Genomic DNA, 21,923 nt, shown 5'->3' with positions numbered 1-21,923 from the left:
AAAAATTCCACAAGATATATATATATATATATATATATATATATATATATATATATATATAGGTAAAAAATAAAAATGAAACACGAAGACGTTTAGTAAAGCTTTATCGCTTTCATTTTAAATCTTCAGAAAAGCTTCTGAAGATTTGAAATGAAAGCGCTAAAGCTTTACTAAACGTCTTCGTGTTTCATTTTTATTTTTTACCTATACTTTTACCGATCATTGCGAAAAGTAACTATTATCTATCTATCTATCTATCTATCTATCTATATATATATATGGGTTTAAAATGTATTATTGAGACTAATGATTTAACTTATGCGTAAATGTCTGTGAAATGGCTCTGCCGCGATACCCCCTACTGTTTTACACTTCGCGTTATGGTGATACAACAGTAAAATAGATAACTTTATAATCAACAAGTTAATAAATATATGTTGCGAACAAACTTATAAATGACTGAAGAATATTTGTAATTCAATATGAATCAATGATCTGCATTCCGAAATCGATTCACATGTAAACAAACATGGCGATGCACAGACTTGACCCTCTTCCACGTACATGTATGTATAGTTTTGTTAAACTGTGTATTCAGAGCAGTCGATATAATTCGTCATTATCAAACTAAATACTTAAATATTTCTCAAAATAGTATACCCTACCATCTCACCTTTCAAAAATCATGTTTTCTGTTTCGGAACCTGCCATGACGTCACGTAGTGACGTATTTCGTAGCTATCTATAGATAGGGAAACGACCGACTGTATATTTCTGAGTCGTTGTAGAATAGAAATCAAGTTTTTATTTAACGTGGATGATGCAGGATAACCTCCTCGGTCTCAAAATGTTGTTTGAAATATAAAAGCCTTGCCCTGCTGACGCTTCGCCTTTCATATTTCAAATCAACATTTCTCTATCTCGGGGGTTATCATGCATCATCCACGAAAACGTGTACTTTATTTCTTAATCAATCGTCTTTAAACTGTTAGAAACTGGCAAATTGCGAGGTGATTAGAAACGAACACGGTGCAGGGAGATTAGAAACTGACATGCTGCGAGGAAATACACACAGCTGTGGTATTCAGTTGATCACATGACATGCTGTATTAAAAAACCGCGGCAAACTACGTAGAAATTTAGTAGGTCATATGGCATTCAGCAATTAGCATCGAGTAATTTCATCCAATAACAATCGCTTGGCATTTAGAATTTATCTTTTACGCCCCAGTATAGTACAATTTAATGGAAACACTGGCTGTAGCTATATTGTATATTGAGAATATTACGTAACGTACGTCGGCCACCATATACTATGCACCTTTTTGTTCTTCATGATTGACGCACCCCCGCGTTTCATAATAATTCTAAATGTCAATTAATGGGGATTATGCAATGCTTCGTCGTCGAAGACTGACATAAGCTTTATATCGTTTTCATCAGTTCTCATTTCGGACTGGCGTTCTCTTCGCACTTCTAACTTCAAACCAATTCTGATCAAGCACATTATATGTATATATCAGTTTTGAATACAGGGGAACAAAATTGTGAAAAATGTTTCCATCGCTTGAAGTTAGGGAGTCAGAACTTTTTAAAAATCGTCATATTTACTCCCAGACACTTAGTAGACGGATGAAATCTGTAAAGTCGTCTTACAAATGTATGGAATTCAAGTTCCTTCGGTGTGGGGTACCAGCTGTATAGGTGTGTTCATTAAATCCTCCAAGTGTAGGATATCAGATATATGGAGGTGCTTATGAATCCCTTGAATATGGGGTACCAGCTAAATGAAAGTGCTCCTCGAATCCCTTCAGTTTCAGCTATATAGAGGTGCTTATTAAATCCCTTGAATGTGGGATTCCAGCTATGTGGAGGTGCTCACGGAATCCATTGTGTATAACCAGCTCATTGAATCCCTTGAGTGTGGGGTAATTTATATGAAGGTGTTCTTTGAAACCCTGAAGTGTGGGATTCCAGCTATATAGGGGTACCCATTGAATCCCTTGAATGTGGGGTTCTTGCGATACAGATGTGCCCATTAAATCTCTTGAGTGTGTTAATCCGGCTATTTAAACATGTACATGTATTGCATTGCTTTAGATATTTGAAATCCTTATATTCCTACCAGATAAAATAAAAAATTAATGAATATTTACCCATTCTAAAATTCATAAATTTTTCATTGCTTAAAAGCATTGAAGATAATCTATAATCCGGCAGATAAATCATTTGAACATGGCTTATCTACAAAAAAGAACAACTAGTGGCATTTAATTCGTAACTCATTACACAGACATGAAATAAAGGTTTTCTGTTAATGTGTAAACTGAAAATGGCCGTTCCCCCTCCCCCATTATAAAATTACAAAATTGTGAATTATTTTTTTAATACGCATTGTTTCTATTCTATATTAAAGTTACCACGTGTTTAGATCTGAAATATTATCCAAAAGGGTGGGGAATTTAAAAATATTTGGGTGTCTGATTATCAGTGGTGGATCCAGGATTTGTAAAAAATATAATAGGAGCTTCGGGATTTTGAGGCTTTTTAGGTTACCCTTATGGGTTATTCTAGCTATACTCTATGCATAATAAAATCAATTTATAACAACGAATAATTAATGTGATTATCTTTGTGTAGTTGTTTGTATGTATAATATCAAATCTTATACTTTTGCTGTTCAACTAATTTTCTTTTTTCTTTTTTGGTCACAAAAGGAGGGGGTCCCCTCTAAATTTGCCACTGATAATTTATCAGTCAACTATCATACTAAAGAACATTTTGCTCCTTTCCCGCTCGCTTTATGAGTTAGGCTCCAAGGTTATTGACTGCTTAGATTAACAAGTAGAACTTCATTATAATAAAATAACTGATATTACATATAGAATAATGAACTCAACACACACGTCGATCTACGCATATGGGTAACAATTTCTAACCCTATCAACAAACCATCAAGAGGTTTCTATACAACGCTGTCAACGAACAGACGATATTTTTCCAAACGAATGCTGACCGGGAACAGTCGTAACTCCTCGGGTGTCTTGCACGACTGGTCCCAGAAAGCCAGTTTCCTAAGTAGCAGCTTATAATATGAACTGATATGGACACAGAGTAGCCTTATTTGAATTGTCAGCAGATTCCTATTGATATAGCTAACTAACCGGATACCTCTGAAACACGAATCCTTATACACTGGCAACATGCTTATACACTGGCTACATGATTAAACACTGACTACATGATTAAACACTGACTACATGATGAAACACTGGCAACATGCTTAAACACTGACTACCTGATTATACACTGGCTACATGCTTATACACTGACTACATGATTAAACACTGACTACAGGATTAAACACTGACTACATGATTAAACACTGACTACATGATGAAACACTGACTACATGATTAAACACTGACTACATGCATAAACACTGACTACCTGATTATACACTGGCTACATGCTTATACATTGACTACATGATTAAACACTGACTACATGCATAAACACTGACTACCTGATTATACACTGGCTACATGCTTATACACTGACTACATGATTAAACACTGACTACATGATTAAACACTGACTACATGATGAAACACTGACTACATGATGAAACACTGACTACATGATGAAACACCGACTACATGATAAAACACTGGCTACATGATTATACACTGGCAACATATTTTATACACTGGCTACATGTTTATACACTGGCTACATGCTTATACACTGGCTACATGATTATACACTGACTACATGATTAAACACTGACTACATGATTAAACACTGACTACATGATGAAACACTGACTACATGATTAAACACTGGCTACATGATTATACACTGGCAACATATTTTATACACTGGCTACATGTTTATACACTGGCTACATGCTTATACACTGGCTACATGATTATACACTGACTACATGATTAAACACTGACTACATGATTAAACACTGACTATATGATGAAACACTGACTACATGATGAAACACCGACTACATGATGAAACACTGACTACATGATTATACACTGGCTACATGTTTATACACTGGCTACATGTTTTATACACTGGCTACATGATTAAACACTGACTACATGATTATACATTGGCTACATGCTTATACACTGACTACATGATTAAACACCGACTACATGATGAAACACTGACTACATGATTAAACACTGGCTACATGATTATACACTGGCAACATATTTTATACACTGGCTACATGTTTATACACTGGCTACATGATTATACACTGACTACATGATGAAACACTGACTACATGATTAAACACTGACTACACTGGGTACATGTTTATACACTGGCAACATGTTTTATACACTGGCTACATGATTAAACACTGACTACATGATTATACACTGGCTACATGCTTATACACTGACTACATGATTAAACACTGTCTACATGATGAAACACTGACTACATGATTAAACACTGGCTACATGATTATACACTGGCAACATATTTTATACACTGGCTACATGTTTATACACTGGCTACATGCTTATACACTGGCTACATGATTATACAATGACTACATGATTATACACTGGCTACCTGATTAAACACTGGCTACATGATTATACACTGACTACATGATTATACACTGGCTACATGATTATACACTGGCTACATGATTATACACTGACTACATGATGAAACACTGACTACATGATTAAACACTGGCTACATGATTATACACTGACTACATGATGAAACACTGACTACATGATGAAACACTGACTACATGATTATACACTGACTACATGATTAAACACTGACTACATGATGAAACACTGACTACATGATTATACACTGACTACATGATTATACACTGACTACATGATTAAACATTGACTACATGATTAAACACTGGCTACATGATTATACACTGGCAACATATTTTATACACTGGCTACATGCTTAAACACTTGCAATATGCTTATACACTGCCTACATGATTATACACTGGCTACATGCCTTAATACCGGCAACATGCTTGAACACTGGCTACATGTTTCGGCACATGTATAAATGGTCGCAATATCGATTTGAAGATATATTGGAATGATTTCATTTTACTCTACTATTTCTCTCTTTTCATTACATTAATTTTGTCTACAAACAGATCTCGTTTGTTCAGTTATTCGGATAATACCGTTTCGCGGAATACCAGCGTAAGACATGTAACACAGATTCTCGGGCTTTCCGTGACTAGAACGTCTCATAGTGAAGATCGATGTTCTAGATAAACTTATCCAGCTGATTAACTTCGTTTACTTTAATGCAACAAATAAAAGACGACATGATTTCTAAATAAGATTTACTCAGCGAATACAACAGAAATGAAAATGTATTTCCTGGTTTTATTGGAAGTGACTGTTATGTTTCAGAATTTCTAATATTAAAGCGTAGACATTCTTTTTCTTGTCTGATGAAAAAAAAACCGCCAGGATACTGACAGGAAATTCCGCTGTAGAAAATCATTGTGATATGATTATGTACATGGAATTAATGAGACAGAAAATCTCATATCATTACTAAGGTTACCACTTGCTCAGTACAAAGAGATGCTGTGCGTTATCGAGTTCTTGGCAATTGCCAAGAAGGCATTTTCAATATGATTTTTAAAAGTTACAATTGATTGGGGATGTGTATAGAGATATCAAACAAACTTCACACGTTCGCTGATGATGAAGCCATTTAGTTAAAAGATTGATGAAGCGCTTTGAAATTTTTCACTCTGTCGTCTGCTATTATTGTGACATTTCCTGCCTGTAACCAGGGCGCAGTCCCGATCTCCCAGTATATCTGGATCTGTGTAGTTATTAATCTGATCTATTTCACGACCCGTTGATTTTTACGCGCCAATAATTGTTTTAAGCCTCCCCAGCTGATTGTATGGTCAAGCGATGCGTCCCTTCCGTCCAAGTCCCCGGATCAATATGATAGAGCGACTTTGAATGTCTCCCCCATTATCACCAGATTGGCAGAGGTCGATTTCACTCTCCTCGGTTGAATGTATTTTTGCTATTAGCGGAACAGTAATACGTCCTTGTAGTAAATATTTCTGGTCTCCAGAGACTGAGGTTCCAATAACTAGCTAATGCATCATTCTGACGAGACATGCTTTCAGGAATATTGTTCTAAAAAGATACCCCATTTTATGATTTTTGATGTTCTTTTTTTCCAGAAACTACGACAGATAAATAAAGCGATGGATTAGCTGCTTCAGGACACTATTCCTCGTCAAGATGCGTCCCGCGGTATACGCTAGTGTGGTCCGTAACAGGCACAAGTCCCGCGGGGACCGCACCCATCGAGCCCAGCCCCATGGCTTTTCCATGAGAAGACTGTTAGCCATGGTATTTGTAGGTGCTATTCTCCTGGCTCCAGGCTTGACCTTGACCATCCTTGGCCTAGATGATAGAAAAGATAAAAATGAAAGAGTTGCTCAATCCGAAAGAATGTGAGTGATTTGATATTGTTAGCTTACCCGAGCAATACAAGTTCGAGTGAGTTTTACTGACCAAAGTTTGATTGTCGACATTATGTAAGCACGCGCCATGTTCTTCACCATTGCTTCCGGTGGTTAGTATGCAACCACAAACTTTGCATAGGGAGTGTGCATGTAAATATTAAAAAATTAAAGAAACCTTCTCAGTCACAAGAATGTTACTATTTACAGATATAGTACTAAAATTAAGTTCTACTGCTTAATAATGTACTAATATGTACATTCAGGGACTATCAACTCTGGTGTAGGAATTTGACTTCCTTTGTCACAAAGTGCGACCTAATTACGACGTATACGGAACTTAATTGACAATCGGAACTCATCTAATTTTTCATTGCGATCGATAAAACAAATTGATGTGTTTCAAACAGGAAATTGTGTTCTGCTAATTAATCAATCGATCATTGATGCTAGGAAATGGATGACCTTCATGCACGGATTCAGAATTTGCTAGAGTTCTAACATTTCGTATTTTATTACTAAAATTGCGAAAAAATATAGACAAAATCATGTATCTTTGGCAATAGTTAGGGGAGGGGTACGGGCAAAACCGGTGTTAAACAGCTGTGTCGATTAAGTCTACCTAGTCCTCATCAGTTTAAAAATAAATTGGTCGCCCATTCGTTCGTCGTCCCTTCCTTGTTGTCTACGTTTGATCGATCTCGTATACAAGGTTTAAGCAATATCGCCATTCTGATTCCTTTAATAAAGGCCCTGTATTTTATTAGTTTTCAGAGTTACAGGTGAAAGGTCAAATTGAGGAGAAATGTTCAAAATATAAGCTGCAAATTGCATCCAAAAGTTACAAGTAAAAGAAAAGATCACTAGAAAAAAAGTTCCCAGTTTTTGTTTACAAACAACTTCTCCGTCGTCAACTTCCTATATTTATGTAGCAATTTTTTTTTAAATTATTACCTGCATATGGTGTTGATGTCTCTCAACTGATTCGTTACGCAAGAGTTTGTTCTGCGTATGGCCAGTTTTTAAATCGAGGCAAGCTATTGACAACCAAGTTGATGTTACAAAGGTTTCAACAGTCTCGTTTAAAGTCAGCATTTCGCAAATTCTATGGTCTTTAGAACGATCTAGTTTGCCAATCCAACCTGTTATTGGGTCAAATGCTGTCTGGCGTGTTTCATAGCAATTGTTAGGCCGTTCTTTACATAATGATTTTGACTACGGATTACTCCGTTTGCCTGGTCGAGATATAGGGCTCACGGCGGGTGTGACTGGTAGACAGGGGATGTTTACTTTTCCTATGCAACTGATCTGGTATGTCCAGGGGTCCGTGTTTACCCAACTGTTAATTTTGTATTTATTATAGGAGTTATGAAAATGATCACTGTTCGTTATCTTTTCATTTATTATAAACCAGATTTTTCAGACTTGTTTAAAAAAAAATGCCATTTCGGTATTAGTTTTCAAGATTTAATAAAATATGAAGTCTGCTGAAAGGGAAAATTCTAAATATCTGCGAAAGGTTTAAGTTAAATTACATTTTCTTTCTTTTATTTATTTAATGAAGAATGAAAACACAAAAAGGTTTGAATCACAATCGGTTTTTCAGAAGTACTGTCAAAAGTCAAGCTCACCAGAAGGATTGTCATCAATTCCTTGTAAACAAGATTTTGTTGCCTATTTGTTTTTATTTGGTTTCAGAGGCACTGGTAAGAATGCTACCCCACATCACCAAGATATTTGATTTCTATTGGATTCCAAGTTTAAATATAAACGGTCAAGGTCACTAGAATGCAAATTTCAAAATTCCTGGTGTCCTGATTTCAAACTCTGTTGCAGAAATGCCTGTGTTCAATTTGTCATGTTACGCCCGGCCCTTCCTTGTGAAACCCATGTTTTTAATCGTAAGAATGTAAATGTAAGCGTAAAATAATGATAGTTCTGATTACTAAATGATACATTGCTATGATGACAACGTTAATGTGAACGGCATAAAGTGAAGATAAGAAACAGTGATCAATCTCATAAATCCTATAAAGAGTACACAATAAAGAATAGGGTAAACATGTTCCCCTGGATATACCAGAGGTAGGATCAGACAAACATGTTCCCCTGGATATACCAGAGATGGGATCAGACAAACATGTTCCCCTGGATATACCAGAGGTGGGATCAGAGAAACACGTTCCCCTGGATATACCAGAGGTGGGATCAGACAAACACGGACACCTGGATATATCAGAGGTGGGATCAGACAAACATGTTCCCCTGGATATACCAGAGGTGGGATCAGACAAACGCGTTCCCCTGGATATACCAGAGATGGGATCAGACAAACACGTTCCCCTGGATATACCAGAGATGGGATCAGACAAACATGTTCCCCTGGATATACCAGAGATGGGATCAGACAAACACGTTCCCCTGGATATACCAGAGGTGGGATCAGGTGCTTCGGATGAGTATGCATCCTCTATTGACCGGTCATATCCACTGTGAACCCTATGTCTTGATCAGGTAAGCGGAGTAATCCATAGTCAAAGTCAGTATATAAAGAACAGACAAACAATTTGTATGAAAACACGTGATACCTAATGAAGGTAGTTTTTGCAAGTTAGATCATTATACATGTAACAACAATAGAATCTGCAAAATGCTGACTTTAAACGAGACTGTTTAAACCCCTGTAACATCAACTTGTTTGTTAGTACATACCTCGCTTTAAAAATTGATCATTCACAGAATGTTTCCAACCCCTACCCTACGAAACCGGAGGACGCTATACACGATTTATATCAGTGTCTCTGGGTTTTTTGTCCCACTTCGTATTTTCTCAGCTATATTCATAGGTATTAATATGAAACTTGCTGTATTGATTCGTACTGCTTAATTACAGATCAAGGTGGTTTTTATCCTTGTTGAGATATTCTCTATATAGCTCATGGCGTATAGCTGTCTTGATCATGTTCTAAGATATTGCTATGAAGCTTGCTGTTTGATTCTCGCTAATATTGACCCAATTTTAAAAGCTTGATAGCAATTTGCATAAAATTCGTTTTTCGCTCTTTTTCATTAAGTTTTGAGATAACGATAGAACTGTTGTCAGTCCAGAGATTTACAGCATAAACGACTCTAAATTTTCTTTCCATTAGTAATAGCTGGAGTTGTCAACATATGCAAACATTGTATGACAATGTAGACTTCAATGTACCGGTAATTAATGCGTTTTGATTGACTGTAGGGCTACAGTACACCTTTGTCTGAATGAGTGTCATACCCCATGGGTTTCTTCTATCTAAACTTTATACCCAGGTAGTTTATTTAAATATTGTAATTTGCACAGACTCCGATTGCTTTAAGGATGTGTGATTGGAAAATTTTAATGGAACGGTGTACAAATTTCGGTCCTCCTTAAAGTTTCTAGAGGAACGAAATACCTTGCATGACGTGTAAATGTGACTATGACACCTATTTAAGATGGGTCCAACGGTGTAAAGTAGGATGGGACCTTAGTTTAGAACACTGCTAAAGTATCACAGAGTACATCCCATTATACACTGTACGTCCGTCGATAGGTCACAGCTCCCGATACTGAGTCATCCATAACGAAGGGTCGGTAAGCACTCCGCCATCATATTTCTACAGCGTACATCCGATAATTCTATTGCCCGTTGCTTCTATCAATTTCGGATTTGTAATTATCTCAGATAATGTGTATTGATAATATATTTCACCTTGTAAGAGATAACGGCCGTGACTAGTCGCTGTAGTAGAGTGCACGCTAAATTGTGGAGGATGCCCCCTCACTACAGAATTCACCCTCAGCATACAACATTTACTCCGCAATCAATGCTGATCTGAAATAAACACACACTAATTATATATAACGACCGACCCTTCATCGGCTGTATGATACCGTCCAAATTGAATTTCACCCTGTCATGATGTAATTGATCAAGCTCTGTTTCTCTTGATGTATGGGGAACTGTCTGGATTACAGTACATCTATAGAAACTCGGCAGAGTTATACAGTATCAAAAACTCGGAAATCCTCGGCAGGGTGATAGAGTATTAAAAACTCGGAAGTCCTCGGCAGAGTTATACAGTATCAAAAACTCGGAAATCCTAAGTAGGGTATTATAATATGAAAAGGTGAAGATAACGAACTGTGATCAATCTCATAACTCCTGCAAGGAATACAAAACTAAGAGAAGGGCAAACACGGATACTGCAACTTGATTGTCAATAGCCTGCCTCGATTTGAAAACTGATCATATGCAGAAAAAGCTTTTCCGTATCGAATTAGTTGAGAGAGATAAACAGCATATGCAGGTGATAATGGAATATTGCTTCATGAATATAGGAATTTGGCGATGGAGAAACTGAAATCCCGTTTGTCACAAAGTTGAGTTGTTAGTCTGCCGTTAACATCTATGTTCAATAAAATATCTAAGTACGAAGCAGATGTGAAAGATTCTGTTGTGTCTTTTATTTCTAATTTACTTGGATATACTAGTATCGAATCGACATATGAATGAAAGTTATTATTGTTAATAGATGAAACGTCGTCGATATATCTAAATGTTGAAGGCCACAACAAGATATTTTCTTCTTCTCACGTAGCAGCCTTTGAATAAATTTTGCCTCATAAGAATATAAAAAACTAATCATCTAATAAAGGAACACAATATCAAAATATTGATCGTATACTATACTGGTCTGCCTGTACCTGTGTATCTATCTTTGAATTTCTATTTATGTTTTGCATCTTGTCTGATTTTCTAGTAATTTGTGATTGTAAGCAATTCAGTAATTTCAGACTTTACAGAGTTGATTTGATTGTAAATTGGTGATTTCAATATTTACTGAGTCCATTTGTGATTGTAACGTGGTGGTTTCAATCTTTACCGAGTTCATTTGTGATTTTAACTTAGTGATTTCAATCTTTACTGAGTTCATTTGTGATTGTAACGTGGTGGTTTCAATCTTTACCGAGTTCATTTGTGATTTTAACTTAGTGATTTCAATCTTTACTGAGTTCATTTGTGATTGTAACGTGGTGGTTTCAATCTTTACCGAGTTCATTTGTGATTTTAACTTAGTGATTTCAATCTTTACCGAGTTCATTTGTGATTGTAACGTGGTGATTTCAATCTTTATTGAGTTCATTTGTGATTTTAACTTAGTGATTTCAATCTTTACCGAGTTCATTTGTGATTGTAACGTGGTGATTTCAATCTTTATTGAGTTCATTTGTGATTTTAGCGTGATGGTCTAAATCTTTACTGAGCTAATTCGTGATTGTAACGTGGTGGTTTCAATCTTTGCTGAGTTAATTTTTGATTGTAACGTGGTGATTTCAATCTTTACTTGGCTAATTGTAACGTGGTAGTTTCAATCTTTATTGAGTTAATTTGTGATTGTAACGTGGCGGTTTCAATCTTTACTGAGTTCATTTGTGATTGTAACTTCGTGATTTCAATCTTTACTGGGTTCATTTGTGATGGTAACGTGGTGGTTTCAATCTTTGCTGAGTTAATTTTTGATTGTAACGTGGTGATTTCAATCTTTACTTGGCTAATTGTAACGTGGTGGTTTCAATCTTTATTGAGTTCATTTGTGATTGTAACGTGGTGGTTTCAATCTTTACTGAGTTCATTTGTGATTGTAACTTCCTGATTTCAATCTTTACTGGGTTCATTTGTGATGGTAACGTGGTGGTTTCAATCTTTACTGAGTTCATTTGTGATTGTAACGTGGTGGTTTTAATCTTTACCGAGTTCATTTGTGATTGTAACGTGGTGGTTTCAATCTTTACTGAGTTCATTTGTGATTGTAACTTCGTGATTTCAATCTTTACTGGGTTCATTTGTGATTGTAACGTGGTGGTTTCAATCTTTAATAAGTTAATTCGTGATTGTAACGTGGTGGTTTCAATCTTTACTGAGTTCGTTTGTGATTGTAACTTGGTGATTTCAATCTTTACCGAGTTAATTAGTGATTGTAATTTGGAGATATCAGTTTTACGTAGTTTTTATGTGATTGTATCCTTGCTGATTATGTCTTCATGATTTCAGCTTTTATAGAATTTATTTCTGATTGTAACTTGTTGATCACAGTTCTCCATAGTAATTTTGTGATTGTGTATGTAGTGTGGTGATTTTAGCTGAAATGTCTTTTTGATTATTGTAACTTCTGTGATTTTGTGATTTCAGCTTGTATAAAGTTATGGGTCCTATCTCCTGTGCGGTCGGTGGTTTCATCCTAGTGGCAGCCATATTCTACTACTGCTGTTACGGACTGGCCGATCAGTCAAGACGACACAGACACACTTCATCTGTAAGTACAACTCGGGTAGCAGTACGAAATGTGACTCATTTCCGGATATTGAGTCTAAAACTAGATCGGCATTGATGACAGTCCCGCAAATCAATGATAACAAGGCTGTGACAATTACTGCCCGGATATAGAGCTGGTTTCCCTTAGGGATGGATTGCAATTTTTATCGCAAATGCAAATATTGACATATGTTGGGTCCAAATTTATATTTTTGAAGGTCTAGAATATTGCATTGTATTTCTTTACCGAGCAGGGCGCAGTACTTCCGTAGAATGTCATCTCCGTGATTCTACGTGCGCTGTGGTAATTTTTGTATCCACGAGCTGCACTTTAATTGCGGAATGACAAATCTTTGAAAGACTTCAAAGAAGTCCGACTCAGAACCACGAACCCCTTTAAAGCATTTTCTTTGTTTAATCCAGATCTATGTTGTTAATGCTGATAACGGGGATTTAGCCTGGGTAAGAAAAACTACATGAAAGATGTAGAGGGAATTTTAGATGCAATAGGGTGCATGCAGGTGTTTAACAAAAATATATAATGGGCAATTAGGAATACATTATCTTTAGAATATTTCCAGTAAGTATTCCTTTTGGTTGAGTGCAATCGTGCTTTAACGAGGCTGGATGGTTCATATTGTTTTAATGGAATACTGTAAAGGGACAATCGATGAGGTAGTAAAGAAGACAACATATCAAATCCGCTAAAGATAAAATAAGTTGTAACAACAGGAATAAGCATCAATTCATTTCTCTGTTTCTATCTTTTGTAAGCAATTATTAGAATAATCCTTAGAAATTGCAGTAATATTGCTGTTAATTTGTATTTTCTGGTAAAAACTTTCAAGTAAATTGTATTCAGGTATTCTGAAAAATGCAAAATGGCGTAACCATCTGGCCTCCTTAAAAGGTTTTGGGATCTGGTATTTCACCATACCTGCCCTATTGAACTTCCGGTATTATGCCACATGTGCTTAAGATCATATACCAATTGTCATACTATGTTATTATCACCCACCTTAAACTCCTGATGCACAGACATTTTGATGATAGGCATCATACTTCTTATATAGGTAGAATCCATATCATTTGTTGAAAATGAAATAAAATTTGAGAGGTAGTTTTCTTTTTATTTGCCATTTCTGTGTCATCGCTCCACGAATTCAAAACACGTAAAATAAGTCTTCTCTTTCGTTATTTTGTTGCTGTGAATAAAAATATATAGAGACATAAAAACAATAGCGATCGAGACAAGAGCAGAATTCGTATAATTTGATATTGTCTGAAAAATAAAAATTCTCTGATTTGCAATCAATGTGATATAAAAATCTCTTTCCTCTCGAATTCTGCAATATCCCACCCTTCAATTTCAGTGTTAGTATTCTTGTGTTATTGGCACTATTTGAAACAGAACTTTTACTGGTTTTTGTTTTTTCGCTGATAAATGAATCAGATTTTATGACAGAATATCAGTACAGAAGTGGTGATATTACTCGCACTACGTGATATATGTCTGGTCCAAAAATCGCTGTAACAGGAAATTTCTCAGTTTTAATGCAGAGGTGTAGGAAATGATCTCATTACCTTCAATCCAAATCACCTATTATTAAGTCACGTTCAGTTCAAAACGATTTATAAGCTCTCATTTATCATTTCGAGTCCTTTGTTTCAGTTCTAAATCGTGTGTACGAAACTCCTTCAACAGTATTAATGTCATCGTAAATGAAACTTTCAAATATATATGCTTTGCAATTCCATTGCATTGGCTAAATGATAGATTATTGTGAAGTACGTGTGAATATTGCACACAGATATCCTGTTTCCGATGCACAGTATTCAGCATAGCTGCAGAACTGCACCGCTCTATACATAGATCTGAGGAAAAACATCGTCCAGACTAGAGAGCTACCCGTCTACCCGTCTACATACGTCACAACCTTTTCTGCACATGGTTAAGGTGTTACAGAATCACGACTTGTTAATACAATGACGCGGGAGTAAGATACAGAATCACGACTCGTTAATACAATGACGCGGGAGTGAAATACAGAATCACGACTCGTTAATACAATGACGCGGGAGTAAGATACAGAATCACGACTTGTTAATACAATGACGCGGGAGTGAAATACAGAATCACGACTCGTTAATACAATGACGCGGGAGTGAAATACAGAATCACGACTTGTTAATACAATGACGCGGGAGTGAAATACAGAATCACGACTCGTTAATACAATGACGCGGGAGTGAAATACAGAATCACGACTCGTTAATACAATGACGCGGGAGTAAAACACAGAATCACGACTCGTTAATACAATGACGCGGGAGTAAAATACAGAATCACGACTCGTTAATACAATGACGCAGGAGTGAAATACAGAATCACGACTCGTTAATACAATGACGCGGGAGTAAAACACAGAATCACGACTCGTTAATACAATGACGCGGGAGTAAAACACAGAATCACGACTCGTTAATACAATGACGCGGGAGTAAAACACAGAATCACGACTCGTTAATACAATGACGTGGGAGTGAAATAGAGAATCATGACTCGTTAATACAATGACGCAGGAGTAAAATACAGAATCATGACTCGTTAATACAATGACGTGGGAGTGAAATACAGAATCATGACTCGTTAATACAATGACGTGGGAGTAAAACACAGAATCACGACTCGTTAATACAATGACGTGGAAGTAAAATACAGAATCATGACTCATTAATACAATGACGTGGGAGTAAAATACAGAATCATGACTCATTAATACAATGATGCGGGAGTAAAACACAGAATCATGACTCATTAATACAATGATGCGGGAGTGAAATACAGAATCACGACTCTTTAATACAATGACGCAGGAGTAAAATACAGAATCATGACTCATTAATACAATGACGCAAGAGTAAACTACAGAATCATGACTCATTAATACAATGATGCGGGAGTAAAATACAGAATCACGACTCGTTAATACAATGACGCGGGAGTAAAATACAGAATCATGACTCGTTAATACAATGACGCGGGAGTAAAACACAGAATCACGACTCGTTAATACAATGACGTGGGAGTAAAATACAGAATCATGACTCATTAATACAATGATGCGGGAGTAAGATATAGAATCACGACTCGTTAATACAATGACGCGGGAGTGAAATACAGAATCATGACTCGTTAATACAATGACGTGGGAGTAAAATACAGAATCATGACTCGTTAATACAATGACGCGGGAGTAAAACACAGAATCACGACTCGTTAATACAATGACGCGGGAGTAAAATACAGAATCATGACTCATTAATACAATGATGCGGGAGTAAGATATAGAATCACGACTCGTTAATACAATGACGCGGGAGTGAAATACAGAATCATGACTCGTTAATACAATGACTCGGGAGTAAAATACAGAATCATGACTCATTAATACAATGACGTGGGAGTAAAATACAGAATCATGACTCATTAATACAATGACGTGGGAGTAAAATACAGAATCATGACTCATTAATACAATGACGTGGGAGTGAAATACAGAATCATGACTCGTTAATACAATGACGTGGGAGTAAAATACAGAATCATGACTCATTAATACAATGACGTGGGAGTGAAATAGAGAATCATGACTCGTTAATACAATGACGCAGGAGTAAAATACAGAATCATGACTCATTAATACAATGACGTGGGAGTGAAATACAGAATCATGACTCGTAAATACAATGACGTGGGAGTAAAATACAGAATCATGACTCATTAATACAATGACGTGGGAGTAAAATACAGAATCATGACTCGTTAATACAATGACGCGGGAGTGAAATACAGAATCATGACTCGTTAATACAATGACGTGGAAGTAAAATACAGAATCATGACTCATTAATACAATGACGTGGGAGTAAAATACAGAATCATGACTCATTAATACAATGATGCGGGAGTAAAACACAGAATCATGACTCATTAATACAATGATGTGGGAGTAAAATACAGAATCATGACTCGTTAATACAATGACGTGGGAGTAAAATACAGAATTATGAATCGTTAATACAATGACGCGGGAGTAAAATACAAAAATACAGAACTGTGTAACATACAGTGGTCGTTATTTTCACTTTTTGATACATGTAACTCATACAACACGATTTTTACCGTCTTCAAAAGTCTACATTTTTTTCATTTTGTGAATATCCATATGTTTTCTGCCAGATCATACCAAGAAATTGTATCTATCCCTGCATGAGTTTTTTTGTTGTTGTTGTTTTTGTTTTTTGATAGCATATTTCTGTCAGAATAGTATGATGAAAAGAATTGCTACTGGTCTAATTTAATGTCAAAATTAGATTATTATCGCTAAATTCAACAAGATATTTTTCATGACTAACCATAATTCAGAACAAAATAATGGTTAGAGAAATTACCTCAAAGTGAAACAAGTCAGCGAAATAACCATTCATAAAACATTTTAAGAGTCTTAATATCAAAAGAAGAGGTATAAATACAAAAACTCGAAGAAAAAGAAACAAGTTTTGTCAGCATAATCAATAAATATTCTTTTAAAAACGAGTAAACATTGTCCTATTGCAAGTTATTTATCCATTTTTTAAAAATTTATTCAATGCAGTCTAAATCAAATACTAGTCATCATGGTTTGACGGCTTACTCCAGTGCAAACAGCGAGAGGCCACATGAAAACCAGAATCAGTCACATGACTCTAAAGGCAGACGACATTCCTCTCACTCCTCCATGCACCGCCACAACCACCACCACCACCACCATCACCACGAGACGGAGAAGAAAGAGGCGGGCTTTTCTCAGGACAGGGCTCAAAGGTCTTGTTTATGTTATTTTGGATGACTAATTAAAAATGCCTGTCATAGATTACTCTGTTTTACACATTATATATCATATTGAAACATTAAAGAAGTGGACAGGCATAGCATACGTTCACTTCTCTTCGCAAACCTTCTTGTTTTGATTCTTGAAAACGTGTAAATGCCGGAACCAGTGACGGTTCCCACTTCGACCGATGTTTCGACTCAAATATGGCTGAATTTACTAAACAGACAAGTTAATTCCACAACTTTAACATTAATGCATGTATCTGTCACAGGGAAATCAACACTTACTCGCTGTTAATCCATTTTCACATGTTTCCAGTCCCGGGTTTGAACATCCGAAGTCGGAAAATTTGGGAAAATTAGTAAACATGCATTTTGCTGTAAGGAAAGCTTTTTGACATTTCATTTTTATTCAAACATGTTTTCCTGTTGATATCGACAAGAATAATCTTGTTAATTTTAAAATTCCGAAAACCAAAGTGCGTGTTTATTAATATTTCTAAATTATCCGACTTCGAATGTTCAAGTTTTTTCTACCGCCAATAGAGATTAACACATCATTCAAACTCGGGACAGGAATTAAACATGTGAAAATGGATTAACAGCGAGTATGTGTTGATTTTCTTGTGACAGATATATGTATTAATGTTAAAGTTGTGTAAATAACTTTTCTGTTTAGTAAATTCAGACATATTTGAATCGAAACGTCGGACGAACGGCATTTACACGTTTTCCAGAACCACACATGAAGAATTGCGAAGAGAAGTGGATGTAGGTCATGCCTGTTCACTTCTCTAAAGAGAGTGAAAGAAACACATTAACAACATCAATTTTCAGGATTTCAGGTAAATTCCCATCACCTATAAAAGAACGCTCTGGAGAGAAAATGCTTATAGTTATACATCGCGAAGTCTAAACTATTCATACACTTTGCGTTATATGATTTAGTCGTTTAATAATTCTCGAATTCAAATGAGATTTCTGTAAATATTACAGATTTGATGTTTAATCGCGTTACCAACCTTGACAGTATCTATTTTAGGCCGTTTCTCTGTGTGTTTGCCCATCACTAATGACGGGTACTAATGTCGAATCTCCTACAACAAAGTGCAAATTTGTGTGTGATACAATTACTGACAGTCAGATAGTTTTGTTATGTTTTCCTGATAAATTATTTAGGGAGGGGGGAAACCTAGAATAATAGAATGTCATCATGACCTTAAAATAATCACACAATCTAAACCTATATGAAATTGTACCCCACCCCCTTTTCCCATTAATTTTTGTAACGAAATAGTATTTTTGATATTTATTTACATGACGAAAATCGCCTCCGAAGCCCCTCGAATCCCTAATAAATGTTTTTATATCTTAGATGGAATGTGCATATCTCTGACGTGTCATGTAAAAGTTTTACCTCTTATATACAAGCAGTACCTTTTACGAGTTGAAAGATGTGGCTTATATTCGAATTTTCTAAAAGTAGGTCAAAGAGCAATGTTGAGGTTATCAGGTCAAACGTTTTAGTGTCAGTGGAAAGGTCTTGCCGCAAGAAATACACATACCAAATAAGAATATTTTTACCTCTTGTGGTGTAAAAGATATGACCAAAATTTTAAAGTTTTTTTTGCCACAGACAGACAGACAGGCCAAAAACTATATACCCCCGAATCTTCGATTCCGGGGGCATAAAAAGAACCTTCATTCTGTTTAATATTAAGACAAGAAATTGTTAAGGATTTGTGTGTACCAAGGGGGAATTGTTCTCATTAATTAGTATGAGCCTTAATATGAAGTTGAAAGGTCATCTGAAAGTGGCAATGCCTTCATCGAAAGATGAAAACAATGAAACAGTAAAGAAGTAACTGGTAAATGTGGCATATTACATGTATGTCTTTCAAACAGCCGCTTTATAAGTGTATGTATTGTTGTAAATGGAAACAAATTTTATATCAATTTCTACCTTTCTTTTTCAGGTTGCCGGAAACAATGGAGATTAATATGGCGACGGAGACTGAAGACGTCACGGTGTCTCGATGGGAACAATAGGATGACGTTACTCCGCCACGTAGCAACAATCTGAAAACGAACCAATCGGCAAGCCTCGTATTGATACCTCTCAAATTATCAGAAGACTGTGTTTTGAGAAAAAAGACTCATATTTATGTATCTCGTGTGAGGATTGAAAAGTCGTTTTTAGAATTATTGACTACATATATTGTCTACAAAGTGCCCTTGGTAACGAAAACTCGACATAGCCTTCAGTATATGAAGTCCTCGTCTATGAACCAAAGAAATGGTGTGTTTTTTAAAAAAAAAGAAGAAATATTATATGACGATTGTGGTATCAACATTATCAGAGCGTATACATTTGTTTAATTCCAAAATGATTTTATTGAGTGTCATGAAATGTTTTCCTGTACATTTGCACATATCAGTCTTTAAATTTGTGTATATTGATTTGCAAAGGTAATCCAGCGTCACCGAACGTAAAAAGAAATCCTTATGACTTAATATCGTATTTCATCTTTGAAAGTAAATGTGAAATACAGAGTTACTCGCCTTGACCATATGACAGGGAACATTACCAACTCATCAAATCAACAGAACACATCACAGCACAGCTTTTTGGAGTGTCATTTTTGGTCTTTTTTTTTGCACTTACATATTTAATTCAAAAACTCATCTGAAACTTTTGACTGAATTTGGTTACAAGTAAAGATTTTATGTACGAAGACTTGGTGTCACAGTCAATAATAGAAATCGAGGACAACCCCAATACTTGGTTGTAGGCTTGTAGCTTTGAGATTAAGCGAAGATGTCCACTTTTTTGCGTTAATGTCTTTTGTCAATAGGAAATTATTGTGAGATTTAACCATGGATTCCGGAGAAAGGAGAATGGTCTCTGTAATGTATTGGAGTCGTTAACTGAACAAGACAGATTATTCTCTAGATGTCCATCGATCTGACAAAAACTTCCTCGTAAATTACCATGTCACATCCTTGTATTACCCAATGACATTTGTAAATGCCAGTGTCCTCTAGCGTTGCAGTCTAGTGGCTGTGCACGACATACATGTATATTGCCTCTTCTTTCATTGGACACCCGTGAGGAAGATGTCGAAGACACGTGTGCATGCTGCAGAATAAGATAACTTTTTTTCTTTGGATCAAACTTCCATGAAAGATGTTTGTTTTCTAATGAATGGATGTGCAGCATGTTTATTCATTTAAAGCAAGTCCCATGATGTCACAAATACCACGTGATTAAAGATATTAAAACCACTTGGTAATCTAGGTGTTTTTGGAGTTCTCCGTGTCATCACACCAAATCTTTAATCTAATCTATGTTTGCTGTTCCATATTTTTCTTTTTTAAAAACATGACTGCTTAGCTATATTGTTTCTGAGATTTATGGGGTGTTTTGGTAACCTTGGTGAAAAATACGGACTCATACACTATAATCACAATCATGGCGTTGTCCTCTACTATAGTATACCATGAAAACAAGTGAACACATAGAATTAGATAATAGTTATATGTACATTAAGTAATCGAAGCATCCGAGGTTTTGCGTGGTGCAAGTGCTGTTTTATTTTGACACAATTTTGTACAGTTTTTTATCAGCTCGCGAATTAAATGTTTCACACACGCAAAGTAATCCTACACGCCCTATATATGCAGACACTTTATACTGTATAGCTGAATAAGAGGTGCGACACATGCGCGCTGAGAGTTCATAGTTCGACTTCCGTTGTTGTCACAAGTCAAATTAATATTGTTTCAAGTTCGATCTTTTTCAAAAACTGCCTTTGTATGTCAAAAAACCTGATATTTTATTGTGAATAAAAACACAAAGTGTTCGATACTTCTGATTTGTCACTGAACATGGTGAAGCCAATGGTAATAAATCTGCGTGAGAATGTTACTTACAACGATAAAGGTCCCCACAAGCCGTTCTCTCGCGACACAGTTCCAAAACTCTTCAGGGACCACTAAAATATGTCAGCATCTGTACAATGCTACCAAATACACTCAAAACCATACTCCAGTGACCTTGATATTTCACATGTAACCTTCAAGGGAAATGTAATTGTGATTTCTTGTGTCAAAATGTCAGTGAAGGGAAGATTGATTCATTGATGTTTTCCGCCACACTCAACAATTTTTCAGATATCTGGTGGCC

At 36.0% G+C, this 21,923-nt stretch overlaps 1 protein-coding gene across 4 annotated transcripts in view; it reads left to right on the top strand.

Annotated features, from left to right (window-relative positions):
• The window catches only part of LOC125670774 (uncharacterized), a 43,369-nt gene extending 21,764 nt beyond the window's left edge, over positions 1–21,605 (top strand). For 2 of the 4 annotated variants that reach the window (XM_048906140.2, XM_048906139.2), the window contains exons 2-6: positions 6,242–6,517; positions 12,739–12,862; positions 13,285–13,323; positions 17,520–17,728; positions 19,714–21,605. In XM_048906140.2, the coding sequence (XP_048762097.1) occupies positions 6,303–6,517; positions 12,739–12,862; positions 13,285–13,323; positions 17,520–17,728; positions 19,714–19,786 (660 nt within the window). In that variant the 5' untranslated portion in view covers positions 6,242–6,302 and the 3' untranslated portion in view covers positions 19,787–21,605. The remainder of the gene's footprint in view (positions 1–6,241; positions 6,518–12,738; positions 12,863–13,284; positions 13,324–17,519; positions 17,729–19,713) is intronic. The other 2 variants (XM_056162212.1, XM_048906141.2) reach the window with 1 other exon arrangement.
• Positions 21,606–21,923: the final 318 nt, after the last annotated feature.

This window comes from Ostrea edulis, chromosome 4, assembly GCF_947568905.1.
Source record: "Ostrea edulis chromosome 4, xbOstEdul1.1, whole genome shotgun sequence".
Taxonomy (NCBI): Eukaryota; Metazoa; Mollusca; class Bivalvia; order Ostreida; family Ostreidae; genus Ostrea; species Ostrea edulis.
Note: the sequence above shows the minus strand (reverse complement) of the source record. Positions and strands in the feature narration are given on the sequence as shown.